The 22761-nt window shown below is 40.9% G+C and overlaps 1 protein-coding gene across 1 annotated transcript in view; it reads left to right on the top strand.

Annotated features, from left to right (window-relative positions):
- The first annotated feature begins 9193 nt into the window (after window positions 1–9193).
- LOC309348446 (desmoglein-1-like) overlaps window positions 9194–22761 on the top strand; it is a 35031-nt gene continuing 21463 nt past the window's right edge. The window contains exons 1-3 of the mRNA XM_081873621.1: window positions 9194–9372; window positions 19876–19914; window positions 20382–20510. Coding sequence (XP_081729747.1) covers window positions 9325–9372; window positions 19876–19914; window positions 20382–20510 — 216 coding nt within the window. The 5' untranslated portion in view covers window positions 9194–9324. The remainder of the gene's footprint in view (window positions 9373–19875; window positions 19915–20381; window positions 20511–22761) is intronic.

Below are 22761 nucleotides of genomic sequence, written 5' to 3'. Positions count from 1 at the left end.
AGGCCACTCTAGAAGAAAAGGAACATCATTTTATGCCAACCTTCCCAAAGACATTGTATGAGGTGGGGGACATGGCTGCCCCTAAATGCAGGGAGTGCCACTAATGAAAAAGTCATTGTGCTTATATTGTGCTTACAGTGTGGGGATACCATACCATGGAATGGTGCTTCCAGGGGAAATGTTGCTTCTTTGCAACCTGCTGGTGGTCACATTCATTCCTGAGGTGACTGTATGGCAGCCACCATGGAGATGGCTGCCTTTAGACAACGCACTCAATTGCACTTCATGAAAAGGATCAGTAGGCAAAATTACATCCCACTTAAGCCAAAATAAAGTTAGTAAGACTCAGTGGCCTTAAGTGAGCTGTATTGGTAGTTTTTTAACATCTCACCATTCAAATACTGATGTTGGCTGTTTTAGTGTTTTCCTTGGAAGACTTTATGAATGGTAAATGTAATGATAAAGTAAAATGATTGGCTGACTCGCATGATTTTCAGGATGAGAAATTACTGTTATTTTACACCTTGTAGGAAATAACCTGTTAAAGCCTCTGTGACTCTCATAACGACAACGACAACGACAACGACAACAACAACAACAACAACAACAACAACAACAACAACAACAACAACATCACCAGTCCTCTTTATGTAGAAATCTTATGTCTAGGCACGATTAACTGTGACCTGGGTGCATATAATGAAGCAGATGTTTCAAGTCCCTGGGTAAATAACTCTGACAACTACAAATGTTATAGTCACATGGAAATATGTCAGATAACAGAATTGAAGGATTAAGTTCAATACAACACTGATTCAACCTAGGTTGTTGCATTTAACATTATATTAATATAATTTAGTAGTATAATAATATGTGCATTTAAAGCATAATTCATATTACATGAAAACCTTGGGATTTTCTCCTCTTTTTCCAGCATTATATCCTGCATTTTCATACTTGTTTCTGGTTTCTTTCTGGCTTCCCTTCCTTCCTGAAGCTATTGAAACTTTGGGGGTTTGAAAGATTTTTTAGATTCATTACATTAGCATTGATATATTAGCACAGTTATCGTAGGCTGAAATCCCATACCCACTTACCTAGGAATAAGCCCCATTGAGACATTCTTTTTGTAAAGGGTTGCACTGTAATAGGCTTTTAATTTAACATATTTGCTGTGGTGCTTTCCTCCGGTCAGCTCTATGGTGCTTTTTTTCAATTAACATGCTTGAAAGCGGGTTCAAAGGAATATATTAGTGTGTATATTCTTGCTCCCAAACTGCAATCTTGATATTACCCTCCAAGTCTGGTATTTAATTTTTTTAAACACATGACATGATTGCTGATGATTGCTTTGTTAAAGCCATGTGTATGTAAGCTATGAGTTTGCTGTTAGTGTATATGATGTGTTCACACAATGAAAGTGTACGTCAGAATTTTGTGTTTACTGAAGGGAGCAAATGTTTCGTTGGTGCCAAATTCACTAGATGCTTCTAGACATTTTCAGTTTTCACATTTAATCCCTGTCTGATTATTGGACTTGCACTAGGCACCCAGCCCAGTCCGAGTATTCATCAAGGGCTTGTCCTTGATCATTTGCAGGCCATATCATTATGAATCTCCACCCATCTAAGTAAAAAGTTCAGTAACAGCTGAAGTCATGTAGCCATACTCAGAGACAACTCACCAGGGTGCAACAAGTGCAACAGAACATTTAACGTGAGTGGAGGAGGAAATGAGAGTTTAACCCAGTTGTCATTGTCATCTGACCACAGATGCATCGCCTTCAGTAATTCCTCTATGGCACATCAGGTTGACTTAAATTTATGCTGATACAAAAATTTCTGTTTCAGCTTTCAACAAATACAACACAAGGTGATCTGAGTTCATATAACAATATGTAAACTGTAAAGTAATTTCACCCAATAGCTGTATATGTAATGAAACTGTGGTGGTGGCACTTTTCCCAGAGGCTCAACATGGTACAAAATATGCATTAATATAACGAAGTACAGCAAAACATTCATTTAACACAGGGATGGGGAACTTGTGGCCTTTCAGCTATTGCTGGACTCCAACTCCCATCAACCCCAGCCAGAATGGCCAAAGGTCAGGGATGATGTGAATTGGAGTCCAACAGCATCCGTAGGGCCCCAGGTTCTTCATTCTTTCTTTAATATTGTAACAGTGAAGAATCTGGTCAAATAGCAAGAGTGATAGCTATAATAAATGAAATAACTAATATCTGTTTCTAATTGAATGCATACATAACAGTGGGAGAAATTCAATGTTGCACTAAGGTGAACGTTCTATGACACATTGCCCAGTGGAATGTTCTTCCCTCTGTTCCCTCACATGCTGTTTTGTGGGTTCTGCTGACCGCTCCTCCCCTGGTCAATTTTGGGGTGTACATGGTCTTCTGCTAGAGGGACTTACTTGTCAAATTTGGCCCGGTATAAATAAAATAGTGAGAATCAGACTTTTGTGACTTTTCAAGATTATTGAGAATGTCTGTACAATTTCCAGTTTAAGATACTTCATTTTTTTCTTTAAAGCTTCTACTAAGAACACGCTCCCCTTCAGAATGTGCAAGAGAATTCAGATTATGAAAGACTCTCATTAATATAAAATGATAAGAATATGTCTGTGTTAGGATTATTTTTTTTCATTAAGTCTGCACCAGATGCTGATAAAAACGAAAAGAAAAGAAAAGAAAAGAAAAGAAAAGAAAAGAAAAGAAAAGAAAAGAGCTGAAGGGTTTTCATGCTGTTTCCAGAATATATATATTTTTAAATCCAATTTGTTGGGATTGTTGCTAGATTCAGACCAATGCATAAAAACATGCCTTAATCTTTGCACGTCAGTTAATTTTGTGCTGCCAGGAGAGTAGCGGGAGCTTTGGCTGACTTTGTTCTTGGTTTCAAACTACTGGTTTCTATGGAGGCACTGGAACATAGATGCCACTCCCTAGTTCTAAATCAAGTCAGACAAGTTTCCCAAGACAGATTTATCAAACCTTTCGCACTGTAATTGCTCAGTCGCTCAAACCAGCTAATGTGGAAAGGATTATATACCTTTTATAACTCCTATAGTCTTGATAAGCATGGCCTCACCTGCAAACAGACTTCTTTTATACTTTGTCCACTAGCCCACGCATACTGTTTTCTGAATTTTTAGCTTTCATGAGCAATGAGATGAAACTTGAATTGTTTAAAATACAGCAATTGTAGACATCTATGTCGTGGCAGAAGGAGGGAGGAAGTTCCCCCCAGTGTGTGTGTGTGTGTATACGTACTATTTCTAAAAGATACAGGGATTGTGCTCACTCAGCATATTTTCCTGGGGATTCCTGGGGAGGTTTCTGAAAGTGATGTCGTGGGTCTATAGGAATGGGGAGCCTGCAGCTCTCCAGCTTCAATCATTCCTGACTATTGGCCATTCTGGCTTGGGCTGATGAGAGGTAAAGTCCTAGAAGGCCACAGGCTAGCCACCCCTGGCCTATGTAGATGGTCAAATTGCCCTGAGAGGAGTTGTGTCAACCCAGCATAGCCTGGTTGCATTATTACCTTGCCAAGTGCATCAGTTGCAATTGTATAGAGTTCTGCAAATATAATAAAGTAGAATTGTATATATAGTAAAATTGTCGTTGGCAGGAGCTCTGTGAAATAAAGAGGGGGTTGCAAAAAAAAAAAGTCTGCAAAACTTTGAAGTCTGGAAAGTAAATGACCATTTTAAAGACATTGCTGTGGTTAGGAAATAGTAGAGAATGAAAGTCTTGGAGCAAATGAAAGAAAGGTAGCAAGGACATACCCATGAACAAATGTACAAGTCTGTGCTGGAAGTAAAGGGGAGAGATGGAGAGACTGAAGGTGTGGTCAGCCTCACAAGATAAATTATCCTCCCTGTAATGAGTGAGGCAAAGTTAGAGAGGTCAAAATGAGAACAATAAAGCCCATTGAGGAGGCCTAACTGGCCCCATTGATTTCAGCAGAGCTGAGTTATGATTCATTCTAAATTGACCAGAGACATTCATCTATAAGGAATGAGCCCAGATCTTGGGATAAGAGAGACTGCAGGCAAAGGGAAGGATCTCATTTAAAAGAATTAATACTGAAATATACAGGAAGAGTATGAAGAGAGAAGAAATGTTCCAGTTTGTCAAGGGAGACTAGAACTAAAGAATAATGCATGAGTAGATTTTACCATGCTGTATGGCAAAATTCTTTAAGAAGAGTGAGACCTGGGGAACTAGAGGCATAGCAACTAGAAGTGGCTAAACTATGGCATTCCAGATGTTGTTGGACTGTAGTTCCTATCATCCCTGATCATTGGCCCATCAAATACAGGTTAACTATACCTGCACTAGGGGAATTCAACCAATGAACACTCAAGAAATATTTGGATGGTTTGGGAATGAGTGTTGCCTGGCCTAACACATAGAGTTGCATTAAAAAGGCCTACATGTGTAAAGAGGGGGAAATAACTGAAGAAGGATATTTTAAAGACTGGTAAGATACTGAGGAACCAAGCACTGGAAACTGGATGAGATAGTGAATTAAAGAGAATGGAAGATTCGTTGGATAAATCAGAAATGATTAGGAAAGAACATAGGAAGCTGCCTAACATCAAGCCAGACTTTTGGTCCTGCTAACTCAGCACTGTCTACAGCAGGCTTCCTCAAACTCGGCCCTCCAGATGTTTTTAGCCTACTACTCCCATGATCCCTAGCTAGCAGAACCAGTGGTCAGGGATAATGGGAATTGTAATCTCAAAACATCTGGGGGGCCGAGTTTGAGGAAGCCTGGCTAACCTCTGGCCCTCCAGGGGTTTCTGGACTCTAACTGCCATTATTACAAACCACTGGGCATGCTGGCTAGGGCTGATAGAACGTCTGGTCTTGCAGTGGCTCCATAGGATTTCTCTTGCTTTCTTTCCTATTTAGATTGGCAAAATAGAGTCAGGAGGATACTAGATGATCTCAAAAGTTGCAATAAGATATAAGGACTGTGATAGGAACCAAGCTACTTTGAGATGTGTAGGTTACTTTCATCAACACAAATTTTAACTAGGGGTATACTCTGAAGACATGACTCAGTTTGGATTCTGCTTTGATGCTTCAGAACATGGGTTGATTTGGCTAGGACCACTGCAGAAGACACTTGCTTTGTCTTAATCAGAATCTCACATCTGAACAGTCAAGGCTTCTTACATATTTGCATTGGTTTATATGGGGAAAGGTTCAAATGGCTACACACACACACACACACACACACACACACACACATTGACAGAAGTGGATGAAATTTGCAGGTGTAGTTCCATATTCTGAGGAAATGAAGCCTACCAAATTCAGCTCACACAACTCTCTATGCAATTATATAGAACTTTCCAAACATCAAATATACATATGACATTTTTATTCCACCAAGTGTCTGTTTCTTTAAATATAAAGGTAAAGGGTAAAGGGACCCCTGACCATTAGGTCCAGTTGTGACCGACTCTGGGGTTGCGGCATTCAACTCGCTTTATTGGCCAAGGGAGCTGGAGTACAGCTTCCGGGTCATGTGGCCAGCATGACTAAGCCACTTCTGGTGACCAGAGCAGCGCACGGAAACGCCGTTTACCTTCCCGCCGGAGCAGTACCTATTTATCTATTTGCACTTTGACGTGCTTTCGAACTGCTAGGTTGGCAGGAGCAGGGACCGAGCAACGGGAGCTCACCCCGTCACTGGGATTCAAACCACCGACCTTCTGATCAGCAAGTCCTAGGCTCTGTGCTTTAACCCACAGTGCCACCCGCGTCCCTTTCTTTAAATATAGCTTTAACCTAATGTGTGCAATACCAAAATCATATCCAAGTGCAATATAGGATTTCTCAAATCCAAAGTTCCATCCAAATATTCCTTCATTCAAAAAAGAGAAAAGTATCTCTACAAGTACAGTGGTACCTCTGGATGCAAACGGGATCCATTCTGGAGCCCCGTTCACATCCTGAAGCGAACGCAACCAGTGTCTGCGTGTGCGCGGGTCATGATTTGCCGCTTCCACACATGTGTGTGATGTCATGTTGAGCATCTGTGCATGTGCGAGTGGCAAATCCCGGAAGTAACGCGCTCCGTTACTTCCGGGTCTCCGCGGGGTGCAACCCAAAAATGCTCAACCTGAAGCTACTTCAACCCGAGGTATGACTGTATATTTGTTGTTAAAGGATAATCAACAGACCAGGAAAAAGCTGTCGTGGGAGTGTTGTAGCTTTGCTCTCAGTCACTCAAGTCGCAGTGGCCGTGCCCCAGTTGCATGAAATCCTAAGCAGGACTCTGATGATGAGATCACTGGATGCAAATCTTTGTTTTTAATATCTTCTTCCAGTTGGCCTGCAATGGAATGCTGAATTATATATAACATGCTGATAAAAACCTTCATACAATATAATAAATTTACATTTGAAAATTATTCAAGGAATTACACTTACATATGACAGTAAAACATATGCTCAAATAGAAAAGTCAGCTCCATAAAATTGAAAAGGCACTCTGCTCATTCTGTAAGGGCTGATGCAGACACAGCTGTGTGTTCTGCTTAAAGGGGCCATGACTCCAATTACAATCTTCTCCATCAATAGGAATGATTAATTTTAAAAAAACTCAATTCTAAGTTAAAATTTAAGCCCTTTGGAATGACAGTTTCCAAGTGGAAAATCCACTTGGACTCCAATTGTAATAAAGTATTTTTGAGATCCAATCTGTTATATGGGTGAGCTTTGAAAACTTGGAGGATCCTGGTGTTGTTCTGGTTCAGGATGACACCAGCACTCCACGCTTCAGCATTGGTGACCACACGCTTGAGGTGGTAGATGATTTTGTCTCCCAAGACAGACGGATGCCAACCAACAACTGAATTATAAACCCTTGCTTTTGAAACATACAATACCTTCCCTGGATATAATACCCTGGGTTCGTACCATTTTCTTCCAAATATAAAAATATGTTTATAGGATGTGTTAACAACCAACCCAGTGTCAGATGTTTGTCCTCAGTAAAATTAAAAGCAGAAATGACTTTTTTGTCAGTCTTTTAGTATCTTGTGCATTTGGTAAGACTTGGCTGCCCATTTGTCAGTCCTGGGGATTTTTTTGCACTCGTGCGCTTCTGCCTTTGAGTGGGAGAGTATTGTTTGTTCAGCTTAGTTTTGTGGAATCATATAGTGGCAAAGGTCCCTGAAAGTCCCTCTGACAGTGTTGGATATTCTTGATAGGTGGGCGCCCAGGCTTGTGGCTCCCAGAAGGAAGGATTCTCAGAAGGTAAGATTCTTCACCCACTTTATGCCAAGGACTTTATCCATGGCTGCCTCATGCCCAGATTCTCATTCAAGTATGTCCTCTATTCTTTGCTATTCACCACTGCAATCCTAGTGAGAATGGGGCCACCATCACACCATGCATTTTATCTCACTACGACACCACTTTAAATAGTCATGGCTATCCCCAAATAATTATAGGTGCTGTAGTTTGTTAAACGAGCTGAGTGTTCCTAGGAAACCCTTATTCCTCTCACAGAGCTATGATTTCCAGAATTCCTTGGGTATTATTTGTGGGAAGCCATGACTCTTTGAAGTGGCACCATAGCCAAATAAAGCAAATGGGAATTCTACACAATGCAGCAAGAGGCTGGCTTGATCCATTACAGGTCAGTGCTCCTGGACACAAAGCCACACCCACCACTTCAGTTTCACAGCAGTTTGGGCCAAAAATCGCTTCTGCTCCAATTAGGGCCTGCATGGAGGATGAAGAGATGTAGCCAACATAGAAATATTCAGCTTGTCAATAACCTACTGTGGTGCTATGATGCAAGAGTCACATCCATTGTTCTGCCCTCTTTTGCCTCTGGCCCTGCCCGTAACTGGCATGTCGGCCCCAAAAGCTTGCCCAAGAGGTAACACAGTCCTCAGGATGAACGGATGAATGCAGCTGCAAGATTGCTGATACAGAGAAGTGACAGGACATGACATCAGATCTTCTCACACACTACTGATTCTGCTGTGACTTTTGGAGCCATACCCTTCGGTTTCTTAAAAAATAATGATGAAAGAGTCCAGAGTAAAAATCTGTCCCAAGAAGAATACTAGGAAGAGTGAAAGCCTTCAGTCAGTCGCCATCACCTTTGTGGTCATCCACACTCTGTCCAAACTGAGTTATGCCACATGCCTCCATTTGTATCCCACAAATCATCAGTAAGACAGTAAAGTTGTTGCATTGCTCCCTGTTTAACTGGTCAAGGATAGACTTCTGCTTGTCACACCTGTTTGTTGTGTGTGAGATTACTCAACTAAATAAGCTTTTCAATACATTTTAAAAACACTATTCTTTTCAAAGAATATCAAGCTGATCTAGGGAACTAGATAAGAAATACAATAAGAAACAAAATAGACACATTTTCATGTAAGCTATATACTATGATGCTTCCATAACTCCAAGGACTTCAATGGAGGATCAGCTTTTTATATTGAGTCATAAGGCATTAAAATGAATGGGGAAATCTGAAGGCAGGGGAGCACACAGGGGATTATTATTTTAAAACTTTGCTTTATTTATATGGTGATTTTAATTCACATTGCTTCTCAAAACTGAAAGTAAGCAGAAGACTGCTATTGGCATTCTCTTTAGTTAAGCTGGCACCAGAAAGATCTATATGATGTCAAGGAAAGGGGACAAATCCAAAGTTTGTGTTGTTCTTTCCCTCTGCTTCTCCAGAGTTCCATCATTTACCAATGGCTGGAGGAACCCATATAAGAATATTATTGGAGGGAGGTGGAAATATGACCTCCAAATGCCCACAGGAAGTGGGCTCCTAGGACTTAGAGCAGCAATATCAAATTGGTTTTGAAACTTGGGATCCTGCCATTGTGTGGACCTGCCCAAAATTTACAAGTGCAGCTTTTTGTGTAGTGGTAGTGGGTAATTCTGACTTTCATTCAGTAGTTCCCCAGTGCAGCCTGTCTTGTCTCTCTCTATAATGCTCTGTTTGGTGCCCAGCAAAGTGTTTCATCGCAAAAAGTATCAAGGTGTGTCTTTGGCTTTCCCCCTGGAGCAATAATGATGTTGTCAAGCATTTCAAGACCTGCCCAAAGGTTTTGGGTGGAGGAACACACTTGGTTAAGCAGCATCTTCAGTGCTCTGATCTGAGGAAGTCAGAGACTCCTCCAAAGCCTGGGTGAAAGAACATCTACGCAGTGTCTTTTTACAGGCACTGTCACAAGGGGTGGGGGGGAAGGGCACAGCCACCTGGAGTGTTATCGTCCCTTTCTTGGACCTAAGAGACAACAGATGCAATGGATTGGCTAACTTACAGAGCAGCCGCTGTGCTGTTCATTTTAACGGTAAGAATGGATTTTAAGAGAATTGTTTTCAAACCCAGTGTTACTTTTCAAGTTCTTGTGCTGGCGATGCTGGTAATTCTCTGTGCTTTGGTTATTCCTGCATTGTAAATCGGAAGTGAAGACTGGGGAAGGGGGGAGGAAGACTTTTGTTGCAATTCTGTATTAACTTGCTCGGGAGTAAATCCCATAGAAATTGACCGAGCTTATTTCTGAGCAAACGATCATGGGATTGCCCAGTAACAAAACCACCCATCTACTCTAAATATAATTAAATCCATTTATTTAGATGTTTAATATCCAAAACAGAGAGCCAGATACTCCTGGGAGAGGGCTCACTGCACATTGTAATCAATGGATGTGTTAGTCAAGGGTCTAGTTCAAGTATGACTTAGTTGAAAGCCACTCTATATAACGAGCAATCCCTTGTTATCTGTTTTTGCTAGTATGCTTTCTAGCAAAAAAGTGGAAACCTTTGGACAAACTCTTTCAATCTTTATCCAGGCATATATTGTTTTTCCTGTACTGCATGAAGATTGTATAGTTTGCTGTTTATTATTGGGATTTGATGCTCAAATCCCTCGGAGTTAGATTTCTCCAGTCTGTCACTGAAAACCTGCTTCTAGATACATGTGCAAACAGGAAAATTCGTCAGCATGGTACTTCTTTATGTAAGAGCTTTGGGCTGCGTTTGTTTTTCTTATACACGAGAAAGTGCTATCTGTGGAAGAAACGACATTTAGGCATGTTGAAGCAATCAAATGTTGAGAGATTGTAGAGACAGAACTTGGTGGCCTTGGAGGCCTTGCTGCATAGTCCATATTGTCATGTAACTCCATTTATCGTAATTTGTATTGCTTTTTCTTGCACTTAGAATGGTTGCAAGCAGGGGGGGTCTCAGCTGGAACTTGCTGGAACTCAGTTCCGGCACCTCTCAGATGGCCACCATTGCCATTCTAAGTGAATGGTGGAGGTGTTCATGAAGAGTTGTGGCACAAAAATGGCACCAGTTGCAAGTGACCTTATAATCTTAAGAATGCTACAGAATTCTTTGCAATCTGTTCTCAAATAGGATTTCTTCAGACCAAATGTAAATTTGCACATTCCCCCACCACTATCTTTTCCTACCGGTAATGTATCAATTTTTTCTAAGATGATGTGGCCGAGCGAAACTCTGCTGTTCATTGCTCAAAGGAAAGAAGCAATACCCAATTAACAATTTCACACTTGATAAATCAGAACTAATCAATGAAGTCAGCTGCCAAGTGAATAACTTAAGGGTTGGCAAAAAGCAAAGCAATGAATCAGTACCTACATGTTTGGTGCAAGATTCAGGTCTCTTCAAAGCCTGGAATGTTGCTTGCTCTTAGAAATTAGACTGGGCCATTGATACATCTTTTTCATTATTATCTGTAGACCACGACCCAATAATTAAATAGCATGCATTTCTTAAGGCTGGGGTTTAAGTACAGAGATTTATATGTTAGGTGTGCCTTCTGACATTTATTTGGGAAGAGTGTCTCTTTTAGCATATGAAACAAGTCTGTTTTTAGCCGTCTTTTGACAAAGCTGAGAAAATGTCTATAAACACAGGTGTCGTCTGTAGAGGCCTTCATCCAAATAACTGTGCAACTACTCCAATGAACCCAATGGGGTGTGGGTCTTTTAAAGTGAATGGGGTTTTCCTTTGAAGTTTGTAACTTTGCATTGCCTGGGTGTGGAGGGGAGAAAGGCCAGTAATCTTACAGGCATTTCCCAAGCTCTTCGGCATATCCAAATCTTTGTTTGAGAGCATGATCACTGAGGGGACTTCACAGGCAGAAGTAAGAGAAATCTCTTCATAATGTGGAGTTTCCCAAACTACAGAATCTCTCTCTCTCTCTCTCTCTCTCACACACACACACACACACACACACACACACAATGTCTATTATGATATGCATGTGAACCAGTGCTAATATTCTAGATAACAGAAGAACAGAAAAAAATCAAAAGTTAAAACTAGCAATTTTATTTTGAAACAAATGTTCTGGTCTGGGAGGGAGTCAGTATATATTTCCCCATCTGATCTGAATTTTCAACACCTGCTTGATCCGAAGAGTACTCACTGCAAAATACTGATTTTTCTGTTTGGGCTGTGTTCATAGTACTTGTACAGGCTTGCTTCATGAAGGCAGTGCATTTTTTCTTTACCACCTGCCTGATGAAAACTAGTTTATGCCATCTCCACTTGGCCAATTCTCTTGTTCATTGTTTCACCCAGACACCTTCATTTTCCCTTCCAATTATTAAAATAAAAAGCTAGATTACTTGTATGTATTTTTAATGAAGTGTCACAGCAAACTGCGACTAAGTAATCTTTTCCAGGATGAGGCATTGCATACAGGTTTGTGATGACAATCCAGTACAGTGGTACCTCGGGTTACATACACTTCAGTTTACATACGCTTCAGGTTACAGACTCTGCTGACCCAGAAATAGTGCTTCAGGTTAAAAACTTTGCTTCAGGATGAGAACAGAAATCGTGCTCTGACGGTGCGGCAGCAGCAGGAGGCCCCATTAGCGAAAGTGGTGCTTCAGGTTAAGAACAGTTTCAGGTTAAGAACGAACCTCCAGAACGAATTAAGTACTTAACCTAAGGTACCACTGTATTAAGAGTTCAGCATGTTTAAGCCTTTTGAAAGATAGTCTGGATGTTGACCTGAATGGCTACAGTCTAGTGCATGCTCAGAGCTCAGTTACAAGATCACTTGGCACATGGGTGGTGTGTCATGCACCAAAAAAATGGGTTATTTAATGATGCCACCACAAACCTTCCTATTGTGAGCTGAACTTCTGGAATGTGATCAGAGGCCAATTTGTTTAAGGACTCAATTATCCTTAGGAACCCTGCATATTCCCTATACTGCAGCCCAAGAAAAGCCTGTTCAATTTATCAATTAAGCAATAATATAGATTATTCCCATTCACTCTGAGTAAAAGTCATCCTGGGTTTCCAAAGCTGACTATTTGCTACATCCATTAGCTCAAAGGGATGGTGCTGGCTTTCTACATAATTAGAAACAAGTGTCACATATATGGACTTGTTACCTAAACTTGGAAGAAAAACAAATTTGAAAATTGTTGGCAAATTTATTTCTGGAATTCAGGTTTTGGCCCATAATTATGCAGGTATCCTTGAAATACAATTACCTTTCTTAATTAAAAAAACAAAACAAAGAAGCTATTAACATTCATGAATGCAATGACTTAGCTTGGATTTAAACATCAACTTTTTTTTAAAAGAAACATTACTTGAAGACAGATACCAGGTACCTAGATATTTAGGCCTGAATCATGAATGCAATTACATGGATACACATCCTGTTTGAGTTGTTGATTTCTGTGGGATTTCTAACCATATAATGGTGTTTAGGCTTGGAGACGCCATCTGCCAGGATTTCGACTGCAAAGTTACAGAACTTTGGAAATAAATGTAATAAAAGGAAAGATCTAATCTTCTTCAGTGGGAGTTTTGGCGCAGGAATAAAATGCATAGTCCAAAATGCTGACACAACTGCACACTACAATGGCACAAAGATGACTAATAGTATAATGCGCTTGAATACTCAGCCCTGTTCACAGCAATACCCTGCCTGACTTCAAAGAGACAGGCTCAACTCCTAAAAAGAACAGCACTGGGAAAGAGAACAGATCAGGAATTAAGGGCATGTTCAGTCACTTGGATTCAAATAGGTGGAGCAGGGAGTATGCCATAATTGCATATAATATTGCCTTGGCACTGATAGTAGTTAATTAATTCATGTTTGTAAATGGCTTTGAAGTAGAAGTTGTGGAGCAGCATATTAAAGAAATGGAACTCTGAAGCTGATCTCTTTTGCAGTCTTGCAAATCTGAAATAACTACTCAGACTTTGGGAATCTGGGTTCAAACATTTAAAACATTCAATTTTTTTCAATTCATCCCTTAAACAACACATGGACTAATACATGTTTACTTGGAAGTAAGTCATTCTGAGTCCAGCTGGGGTTACTCCCAATTAAGTGTGTTTAGGATTTCTGCTTCAAGCATCGGAAGATCAATAACTTCAGAAATCCTGTCTGAACAGTGGAATAAATCACTGTACTAGAGAGAGTTGAACAACACCCACAAAGGAATGCACATGCTGATTTAACTTCCATCCACTGAAATGCATGGGAAACTTTTAGAGGCAGGCAGGAATCTGCATGTATCTTGGAAACTCTTGAATGAGTGCTGGTTTCTAGAGTGTCCATTTTCCTTTCTCACAATCCACATGAGCATCTTGAATTTACCACTGTCCTTGTTGGCATGAGAAATTTTGCATCAAAGCAAATGCAGCAAAAGACTTATTTCTTGGCCTGGTGCACATAATTTAATATGCCACAATAAATCACCCCCCACATTGAGTAAAAATATCAAATATTAAGTTCAGATCAAGGAACATTTCTCCCACACCATGCTGCTGTATATTGCAACCAACTATGCCCTTGATTGATGGCTCACTAATGACCTTTGGTGCATTGGTGAATGTTGTGCTAGGATTGGGGAGACCTGGACTCAAATTCTCAAAGAGCCATGAAGCTTACTGGGTGATTTGGGGCCAGCCAGTATATATCTTACCTTAACCTACCTTGCAGGGTTGTTGTGAGTATAAAATGGAGGGAGAACCATGTTGGCTGTCTTCAGCTTCTTGGGGTAAGGTGGCATATACACATAAAAATTAAATATTAGTAATTACATACATACATATATACAATCATTCATCCCTCAATGATGAGAAACCTACAGTGGTCATAAGTAAAAAGAGAAGATAGTTCCACTACATGGACAATGTTCATGAGAAGTTTTTTTGGGTTTTTTTAATATATACATTCTTCTCCTTTTCAGAAGCAGAACTGGCAGGAAACAATCTTCTTCCCTTTTTGCAAAAGAAGAAATAAACACATATATGTTTCCCCAAATTAGTTCTTGGCTAAGATAGCAAAAATAATGCATACCCATGAGTTGCAGTTAGTGTGTCTCTGTTGCAAATGGGCAAAAATACCATAAGAAGATCTCCTATGCAAACCCCGTCAAAATCCATGAAAACATTATGATGCTTTTATATGTAGCTCCCATGCCTCTCAAAGGAATTTGTGCAGGAAAAGTTCTCAGTGGATTGTTCTCTTCATTATTTGAGTTATCCCAGTCCAGTGGCTTTTTACTATAAACTTGCAGCGATGTAACTGTAATTCATAGATTTAAGAATGGCAACATTGGCTATATTATAGACAGTCTTAAAGTTATGTGCTAGTTCCATTGAGCTTTCTACCAGAATATTTCCATTAGTAAGTAACACTCAACAGGACTAGTAATATGTTTCATTCCAAGAGACACATACTGTATGGATGGGGTAAATCGTGTGAGTCTCTAACAGCAGTTGTAGCAATTCTAACGATGACTTCAGACAACTCCTACACTTGTACAGGAAAACCAATGAATGTCTAACAGGGGGCATATCTGTGGAATGGATGATTTGGAATGCACTTTGATGTGCATCAGATCCGTGAAGTCCATGATTATTTGGCATTCATTTGCACTGCACTTAAGGCCTTTTCACTATTTCAGTCCACAGTAGCCAAAGGGAAAAGTCAACCCTACTTGACATCCCTTTGTCTGCTTGCCACCACCACACTCTGAATTTAACTCTGAACATATTGCAGAAAATTACTACATATGTAGGCTTTTAAGAACCAGCTGTAGCCTTAGGGAAGTGGGAAGTAGTATTGGTACCAGATCTTCCAGCATTGTGTTGCTCCCAATACCATTTCTTATTTCCCTAAGGCTGTACATGGTTCTCAAAACACCTACATATGTGGCATTTTCCCCTCTAATATTTATTTTTATTGACGATTTTAAGTGGTATAAAAATGTTGTTAAATAAACAGATAGTAAAGTATATCATAAGTGTGTCATGACAACTGAGCTAAGAAAGATCACCATCCATTTTGGAAATAAGAAGTGCTAAATAAGTTAGCAGCCATAGCAAGCATTCATGTTGCCTGGACCACAGAAGAAGAAAAGTGGAGGTGCAAATTTGAATTTTCTCATGGGATGGTGAGGCAAAACCACATGCTGAATTTTAATAGGTTAATGCTTACTAAATGCAGACCAGGCCCATCTTTATAGGTGGAGTAGATCTGCCTTTGTTCTTTGAGGTAATAAACTGTGTCTGAGTGTCAGTAGTCATCTTTTGTGCTCTGTTCATTCAAATATTTGGAGAAAGTAGTTAGTGCAGACTTAAAAGGGGCTGCCCCTTAGCCTGCCTATGAAGTTGTCATTGATACCATCTGTTGGAATACAGCCTCCTGGACTGTCTACTTCTTTGGCGATCATTCGCAGCCGAGTAAGATTGTCTTCCATAAACACGGTTTTAACAGTGAGTCTGTAAGTGACTGTGGAGGCCAATTCTGGATCCACACATCCTTCCACAGTGGGGACATTGGTTTCTGGGCGGAAGTTGATCATGGTGTGGATTTGCCAAGAGTGCTTTCCTCTTAGCACGTTTCTCCCTTGCGTCCTGAGTTCGAGGCCTCTGCAGACTTCATCCGCCTTCACAGCCGTTGTAACATACCGCTTGTTATCACCCGCCTGTTCTGCCATTGAGGACTTCTTAGGTCATTCTTTCTCTAGCTCCATCTCTTTGACCTTACTTCCTTGGGTGACCCTGCTGGGAGTATGAGATTCCTGACGGCTTCGCTCACAAGGGTCATAGGAACATGCAAGCCGCGACAAGGTGATGATCCAGCGGGTGGGTCCTGGACTGTACCACTTAAGAGTTACCGTATTTGGATAATTATTCTCCTTGAGTTGCTTGCAGGTTTCCTGCCCCTTAGTGTTCCCCTCCCCAAAAGTCTTCTGTAGTTCTGCAAATCTTGGGTTTCTCGTAAGCCTGTTGCTAATTACCTCTTGTGGGGTGGTGGGTCTGTTTTGGCGACATAAGCAATGGCACCTGAACGTCAGAAATAGAATGAACCTGCAACAGCAACATTATGTAGTGCTGTATATTTTGGTGTTCATGATTACATCCAGTCACCCATGCTCTTCTCTGTGATACTACATTCCATTTTCACCCCACCCACCCCAACAATCAGTCAGGATTCTGTGGCCAGGCCATAATTGAATATGCTCAGTCTTATTCATTAGTTTGTTTTGGGGAATTCCCTTGGACTTTCCCTTCTGAAGATTGCTCTTTATAATTCTGCATACAAAACTCGCCTCTTGCAAGTGGATATTGACACTTTGGCTACAGAAGGACTGATACTTTTATCTCTAATTTGGAAAGAGAGCCTTAACTCCTCCCCTCAATCTTTTTCAACTCAGACTTGCTAACATATCAATAATAATAATAATAATAATAATAATAATAATAATAATAATAATAATAATTTATTTATACCCCGCTCATCTGGCTGGGTTTCCCCAGCCACTCTGTGAAGCTTCCAACAAAATTTTAAAAATACAATACAACATCAGACATTAAAAACTTCCCTAAACAGGGCTGCCTTCAGATGTCTTCTAAAAGTCAGATAGTTGTTTATTATTAGTCAAATTGTATGCCCCCCCACCTCAGCCCACATATTATAAATCAGCCTTCTCCAAGTGATGCTTTCCAGCTGTTTTGTACTACCACTCCCATCAACCTCAGCCAGGCTCATAGGAGCCAACTCCAAGGGGGTGAGATCCCTTCATCCCCCAATAAAATATTTGAGCCCCCCCCCCAAGTTGATGGCCATTGCCATTCAAATGGTGTGTGTGCTGAGCGTTGTGATTGATTATGTGGGGCAGGGTTTACCTGGACCCCCCAATATTTTATTCAAGTTGGCACCCCTGGCCAGAGTGATGGAAGCTGAATGCACCATGTTGAGGATGATTGTTGGAAAATTACCATCCATACAGATGCTCAGATGACTGTGTTGCTCAGAAAGCTAACCTGTCTTTTATGTAACCTGTAAAACAGAGTTTTATTTGACTCTCATTCATATATATTTTAAAAGATGTCTACTGTTGCTAGTTTGCTGTGAAATTTACATTGGGTTCCTCCCATCATCATCTACATTTGTCCTTTTTTCTTTTGCTCCTCAAGTTCCCAATCTTTTTAACCTGCTAAAAGCAGTCTAAGTAAATTGATGATGATGGGAACTTTGGGACAAATCTGCCTGCCCACGTGCACTCAAATAGAGGAATTCAACATGGTGCTATGTTGATCATTCTGTCAGGGCAAACATATTGCTTTGCCAAACAGAACAATCCTCTCCTAAACATGCTGTTCTGGGGTTTTGCCTGACACCACCCATGTCAAATTTGGAGGTGCAGGAAACAAACAGGGAGATGAGGGGAGAAGCCCCTTATGCAAGTGGAAGTCCAAGACTCAGTGAATCTTGCCCAAAAGAATTTGATATAAATTTAATTGATGTTAATAGAAAAGGCAGGAATCCAAAGTATTCTATATACGCAACCAGATGCTTCACTCTGAACATCTGTTCATGCTTTGTTGGAGAGTGCTCCCAAAAGTCTTCCACATTTGAGATGTGACTTGTCAGTCAGGAAGAAGGTAGAACCTCTAGCTTTTCATCCCAAAAGCCACATCCCCTTGTGGAAAACCTTGTGGAGGGCACATGCAAGATCCAAAGTGTTGGGGGTAGAGGGGAACAGTGATGGTGATTCTTACTTTTGCATCATAGGCTACATTCCAGCCACACCTAAGGCAGAGGTTTCTATAAGCAAATAACTCCATTCAGGCAAGGAAGTGGCATTTTCACAGTGCAAGGGCCTGTTCCAGCCAGGTTAAAACATTCAAGGAGGGTGTGGAACAGCACTAGTGAGGGGTGTGGCCTGCGGAGGGGTTGTCTAGGGAGAGTCCTCAGGGTCAGAAAGAAGGACCTCCTGAGCTTGAAGTTCTCCACCATTTCTCTAAAGTTTTGTTATGTGCAATGCCAGCATGTCGTCCTTTGGCTTTGGGGCAAAGTTATAACTGAAGGTCAGTAAGAGAATGAGCTGAACAGTTGTCTGAAGACGGGTGATGAAAAGGCTGTGTGTTTCTACTAGTTCACTCAGCAAGCATTCCCTCCAATACAATCTGATACCCCCAGAACAATGGCTTGCGTTTAAAGAGGAGGAAGCAGCTGTCTGAACACGTGTGAAGAACACACAGGGGTTGCTAACCTTTTTGGACCCGTGGCCACATTTGAAAGCTAGGGAAACTGTTGTTGGCCACCGAAACCTCACTGCAACAAAGCACTCCCCACAACCTATTCTATTCATTACAGTGTCATCAATATGCAGATGACACCCCAACTCTGTTCCAACTGAGTCAAGAGAGGCAGGTGAGGTGTTAAACCAGTGCTTGGAGGCAGTGATGTGGACCAATAAACTGCAGCTGAATCCTGAAAAGAGAGAAGTGTTATGTGTCCCAAGTCCTCTGGAAGGAGCAGATCCATATTCTGGGAGCGCTCCTTTATTCAACACTGTCACTGGAGTCTCAGGCGGCCTCTGTGGGTGAAGGGTGACTTATCAATTGGAATTGTTGTTGTTGAGTAGGGGACCCTGTGTGCAAAAAAAAAAATTCACTAATGAAATTATTGGAGTTGACTTACTTTTATTATTGGTAGTAGATTAAGACATGGCTGACTGAAATTTCTATGGTCACATGAGCATGATCTCATTTTCATCTAATGTTTGCATTCTGTAAAAATCTCTGGTGTGAATATAAAGATATCTGTTTGCACAGTGTAGTGCTTTTAAATATGCAGCCAACATGAGGACAGGCCCTTAAAAAATCTGCTTGTAATCTGATGCATATATTACAATAGAGATTTAGAGATTTCACTGACTTGCATTTCACATTCATGAATAAAATGATCAAAACAAAATAAAAAAATTCCTTCCAGTAGCACCTTAAAGACCAACTGAGTTAGTTCTAGGTATGAGCTTTCGTGTGCATGCACACTTCTTCAGATAGCTTAGTAATTTACAAAGTGTGCATGCACACGAAAGCTCATACCTAGAACTAACTCAGTTGGTCTTTAAGGTGCTACTGGAAGGAATTTTTTTATTTTGTTTTGACCATGGCAGACCAACACGGCTACCTATCTGTAACATGAATAAAATGAGAAATTGTTCTTGTTTTGGCTATTCATTATACAGATGCTTGCAAATTCTTATTTACATATTGCATTCCCTAGTAGTGAGGGGTGCATGAAATCCATTGGTTTAATTGAAGAGGTGGCCGTAATGTGAAGGAAAATATACAGGAGAGGGAATGGACCTGTGCAAGGACACTGTGGAATCAGATTCTTACTTTTTAATCTGTATACATTTTAGCAATATGAAGGCTGAGGATGCAGACTTTGAAAGACATAGATGAGATGGGTTTCTATGAGCTCTATAAGTGGGGGAAATTAAGGTGAGCATTCCGCTGACGGTTCTTTCTTGTTCCTCTTCTAGGTATCCTTGGAGTTCAGCACTGCTGCTTTTCATGTTCAGGTAATTTAATCACCACAGTGTTATTAGCAGCACAACCATATGCTTGTCTAGTTAGACAATGAGACTTAGGCTCAATGAGACTTACTACCAGGTATCAGGGAGTAGGGGCTATTTAATACAGTGGGACTTCTGAGGGTTTTGTTTATTTTTCAAAGCACAGGATCACTATGTAAAGCAGCTATTCGCTGGTGCATCCTACAAATCTATTACATATGAACCAAAGACTTGCAGACGAAACATCCTATTTTGAACCGTTACATGAAATTCAGCCCTCCTCCAGCTCTTCTTACCCACCATACACATCCTTTCCTGGACATGGGCCTTATTTCCACTTGTTTCTCCTGTCTCCTTCAGAACCCTGACCCTGAGTCACCCACTTTTCTATCAAACCACATTCAATATTCAGAACAACTGGTTCTCATGGTGTTCATTTAGTCCTTTTAATGCTCATGTGCTGTTTATTCAAGGTGAAAGAATGGGATGAAAAAGGCATGGAGAGATGGAAAAGCCACCACAGGCAGAAACGAGAATGGATTAAATTTGCTGCAGCCTGTAGAGAAGGGGAAGATAATTCAAAGAGGAATCCAATTGCAAGGGTAAGTTCCAAGCAAATCAGAAGAGTTCAAGACTTGTAAATTACTAAGCAACACTTGTAGATTACCAAGCAAACAAGGCAGAGATCCTCCCATGTACTGACTAAGTAGCAAAGTCCACTGGGCTTAAATAAATGACTCCACAGTTTCAGTTTGCAAAACGTACAGCAAAGATCTGATAAAGGTTGATAATGAGGAAAAACTTAAAGTACCAACAACTGTTTTTTTACAGTCTAGGAGATTTTTTTGGAAAGTGTGGTGTCTAACTCACACACACTCTCTTTAAAATCAAGGTTAGTTGTGTGACTAGGACTAAGGGTGCACGGGCATAGCCAGGATTTTTGTTTGGGGGCAGGCTTTTGTTAGGGGGGCAGATTTGTATTGTTTTTTATTGATTGGGGGGACAGCTGCCCCCCGCCCTCCTTTGCTAGGATGGGAGTCAATTACTGTAAGTGTTACTTAGTGTAGGCCTACTTTAATCCATTCATTTCAATCGATCTATTCTCAGTAAAACTTAGTTGAATTGCTACCGTAATGTTTTGTTTTTTTTTTTTTTTAATAATATTTATTAAAATTTTCCAATTAATTACAAATTAATAAAACATCCAATTTCAAATCTTTTTCCAATTACATCCTTTCAGGACTTCCCCTTCCCTCCCCCCCTTGTATTCCAAATCTCTCAAATGATCTCAACAAGTTCTTCTCCTCAATTCAAACTTGTTATCCTTAACCCAATTTTTTTTTTTAAAAAAACAACAACATTATTTTCCATTCCCCTAAAATCGGCTTATTCCCACCACGAGTTCCCCACTTTAGAATACCATATAGATGTATATAGCCTAAATAAAACATAGTTTACGCCTTTAAGGATTCCACATTTCCCACCCCCCCTTTTCCCGGTTGCGTTCCCAATGTTCCTCAATGTCCGATATTTCCACGTCTCTCTAAATCATAGTCCTTTGCCAGTCCTCTTTAATTTCGAATGTCCAATCATGGAAGGGTTCTGTCTCAAAGAGAGGCCCATTTTTTCCATCCAGATTTTTATATCCAGGAGTGAAAAACTCCAAATTATAATCCTTAAGCTTGTCAAATCTGGATGTCCCGAATGTCCCCACTTTTGACTTGGTCCAATTCTTGTTATTTTGTTGTTCTTATTGATCAGACTCCTCTTTCTATTTCTTTCTGTCCCTGTTTTCCTGCACAAATGTCCTAATTCCAAAAGTTAGTTCCTTTACAGAGGCTTGTTATTCAGAAACAAAACATTACGTCAAGTTCCTTTCATTCCACAACAGATAATTCCATTGTCTTCTTCGGTGTAGTGGCCTCTGTAGTCATAATAATGTTCCATTTCTGCAGTTTCCCAGGAGATAAACAGTTCAGTTCCAATTTCCAGCTAAAATTTGTAATATCCCTCGGCTCCTCTAGGTGGATTGCAAAAACTGAGTTCTCTTCCAGATCGCATCCATTAGCCCTAGTAACTTTGTAATCCATATTTAAAACAATTTGTATCCAATTTATAACAAATATAACCAGCAAAGTCCTTGTAACATAGTCTCTATCTTATTTTCCGCTTTGACAGCTCTTTGACAGCTGTCAAAACTTGCCTTTCTCCTCTCCAAACTCCGTCATCGATCGCTCCCGGGGTTCCAGGGGGGGTTGTTTTTAAGTCCGAATTCTACTTTCCTCCTCCAGCTCAATCTCATATTCTTCACTCGTGAGGTTAAAAACTTGCCAAAATGATGTTACTCCGATCTTAGTTATCAGATCCTTTGCTTTGACCCTTCTACAATGGAGGGGGTGGCTGACTTCCTTTTTTGCGCCTCCCCCGCTCGCTCCGAAATTTTTAAAATTTTTGTCCCTCTTTTTAATCCAAGTTCCAATTACTTACAGGTTGTTCTTTTAGGTCCGAATTTTCAAAGGAAGAAGCCAGCGCTCTCCGCCGAATGGCATGCGGCTTCGCACGGCAGGGATAGCAGAGGACTCAAAACACCACGCTTCTCCCCGGCACCCGATCCGTAGCCTTTAAAAAGGCTCCTTCACGAGTCGGGAGGGCGCTGACGGTGTCAGCCGAGTCTCCATGTCCACGGCCCCCGTGGCCGTGGTTTTTAAGGGTCCCCGCATCGCCGGTGCGGTAGGACCCAGCCCCTGCCGTGCAGGCTCCCTCCGGAGCTCGGAGGGAGTCCGCCATTCGGCGATGGCGCCGACCCGGAAGTCCGCTACCGTAATGTTTTGTAACAAGACACGGTGCTGGAAT

The sequence above is a fragment of the Podarcis erhardii genome (genome assembly GCF_964252035.2).
Source record: "Podarcis erhardii genome assembly, chromosome: 8".
Classification (NCBI taxonomy): domain Eukaryota; kingdom Metazoa; phylum Chordata; class Lepidosauria; order Squamata; family Lacertidae; genus Podarcis; species Podarcis erhardii.
This window is presented reverse-complemented; position numbering and strand designations above follow the sequence as displayed.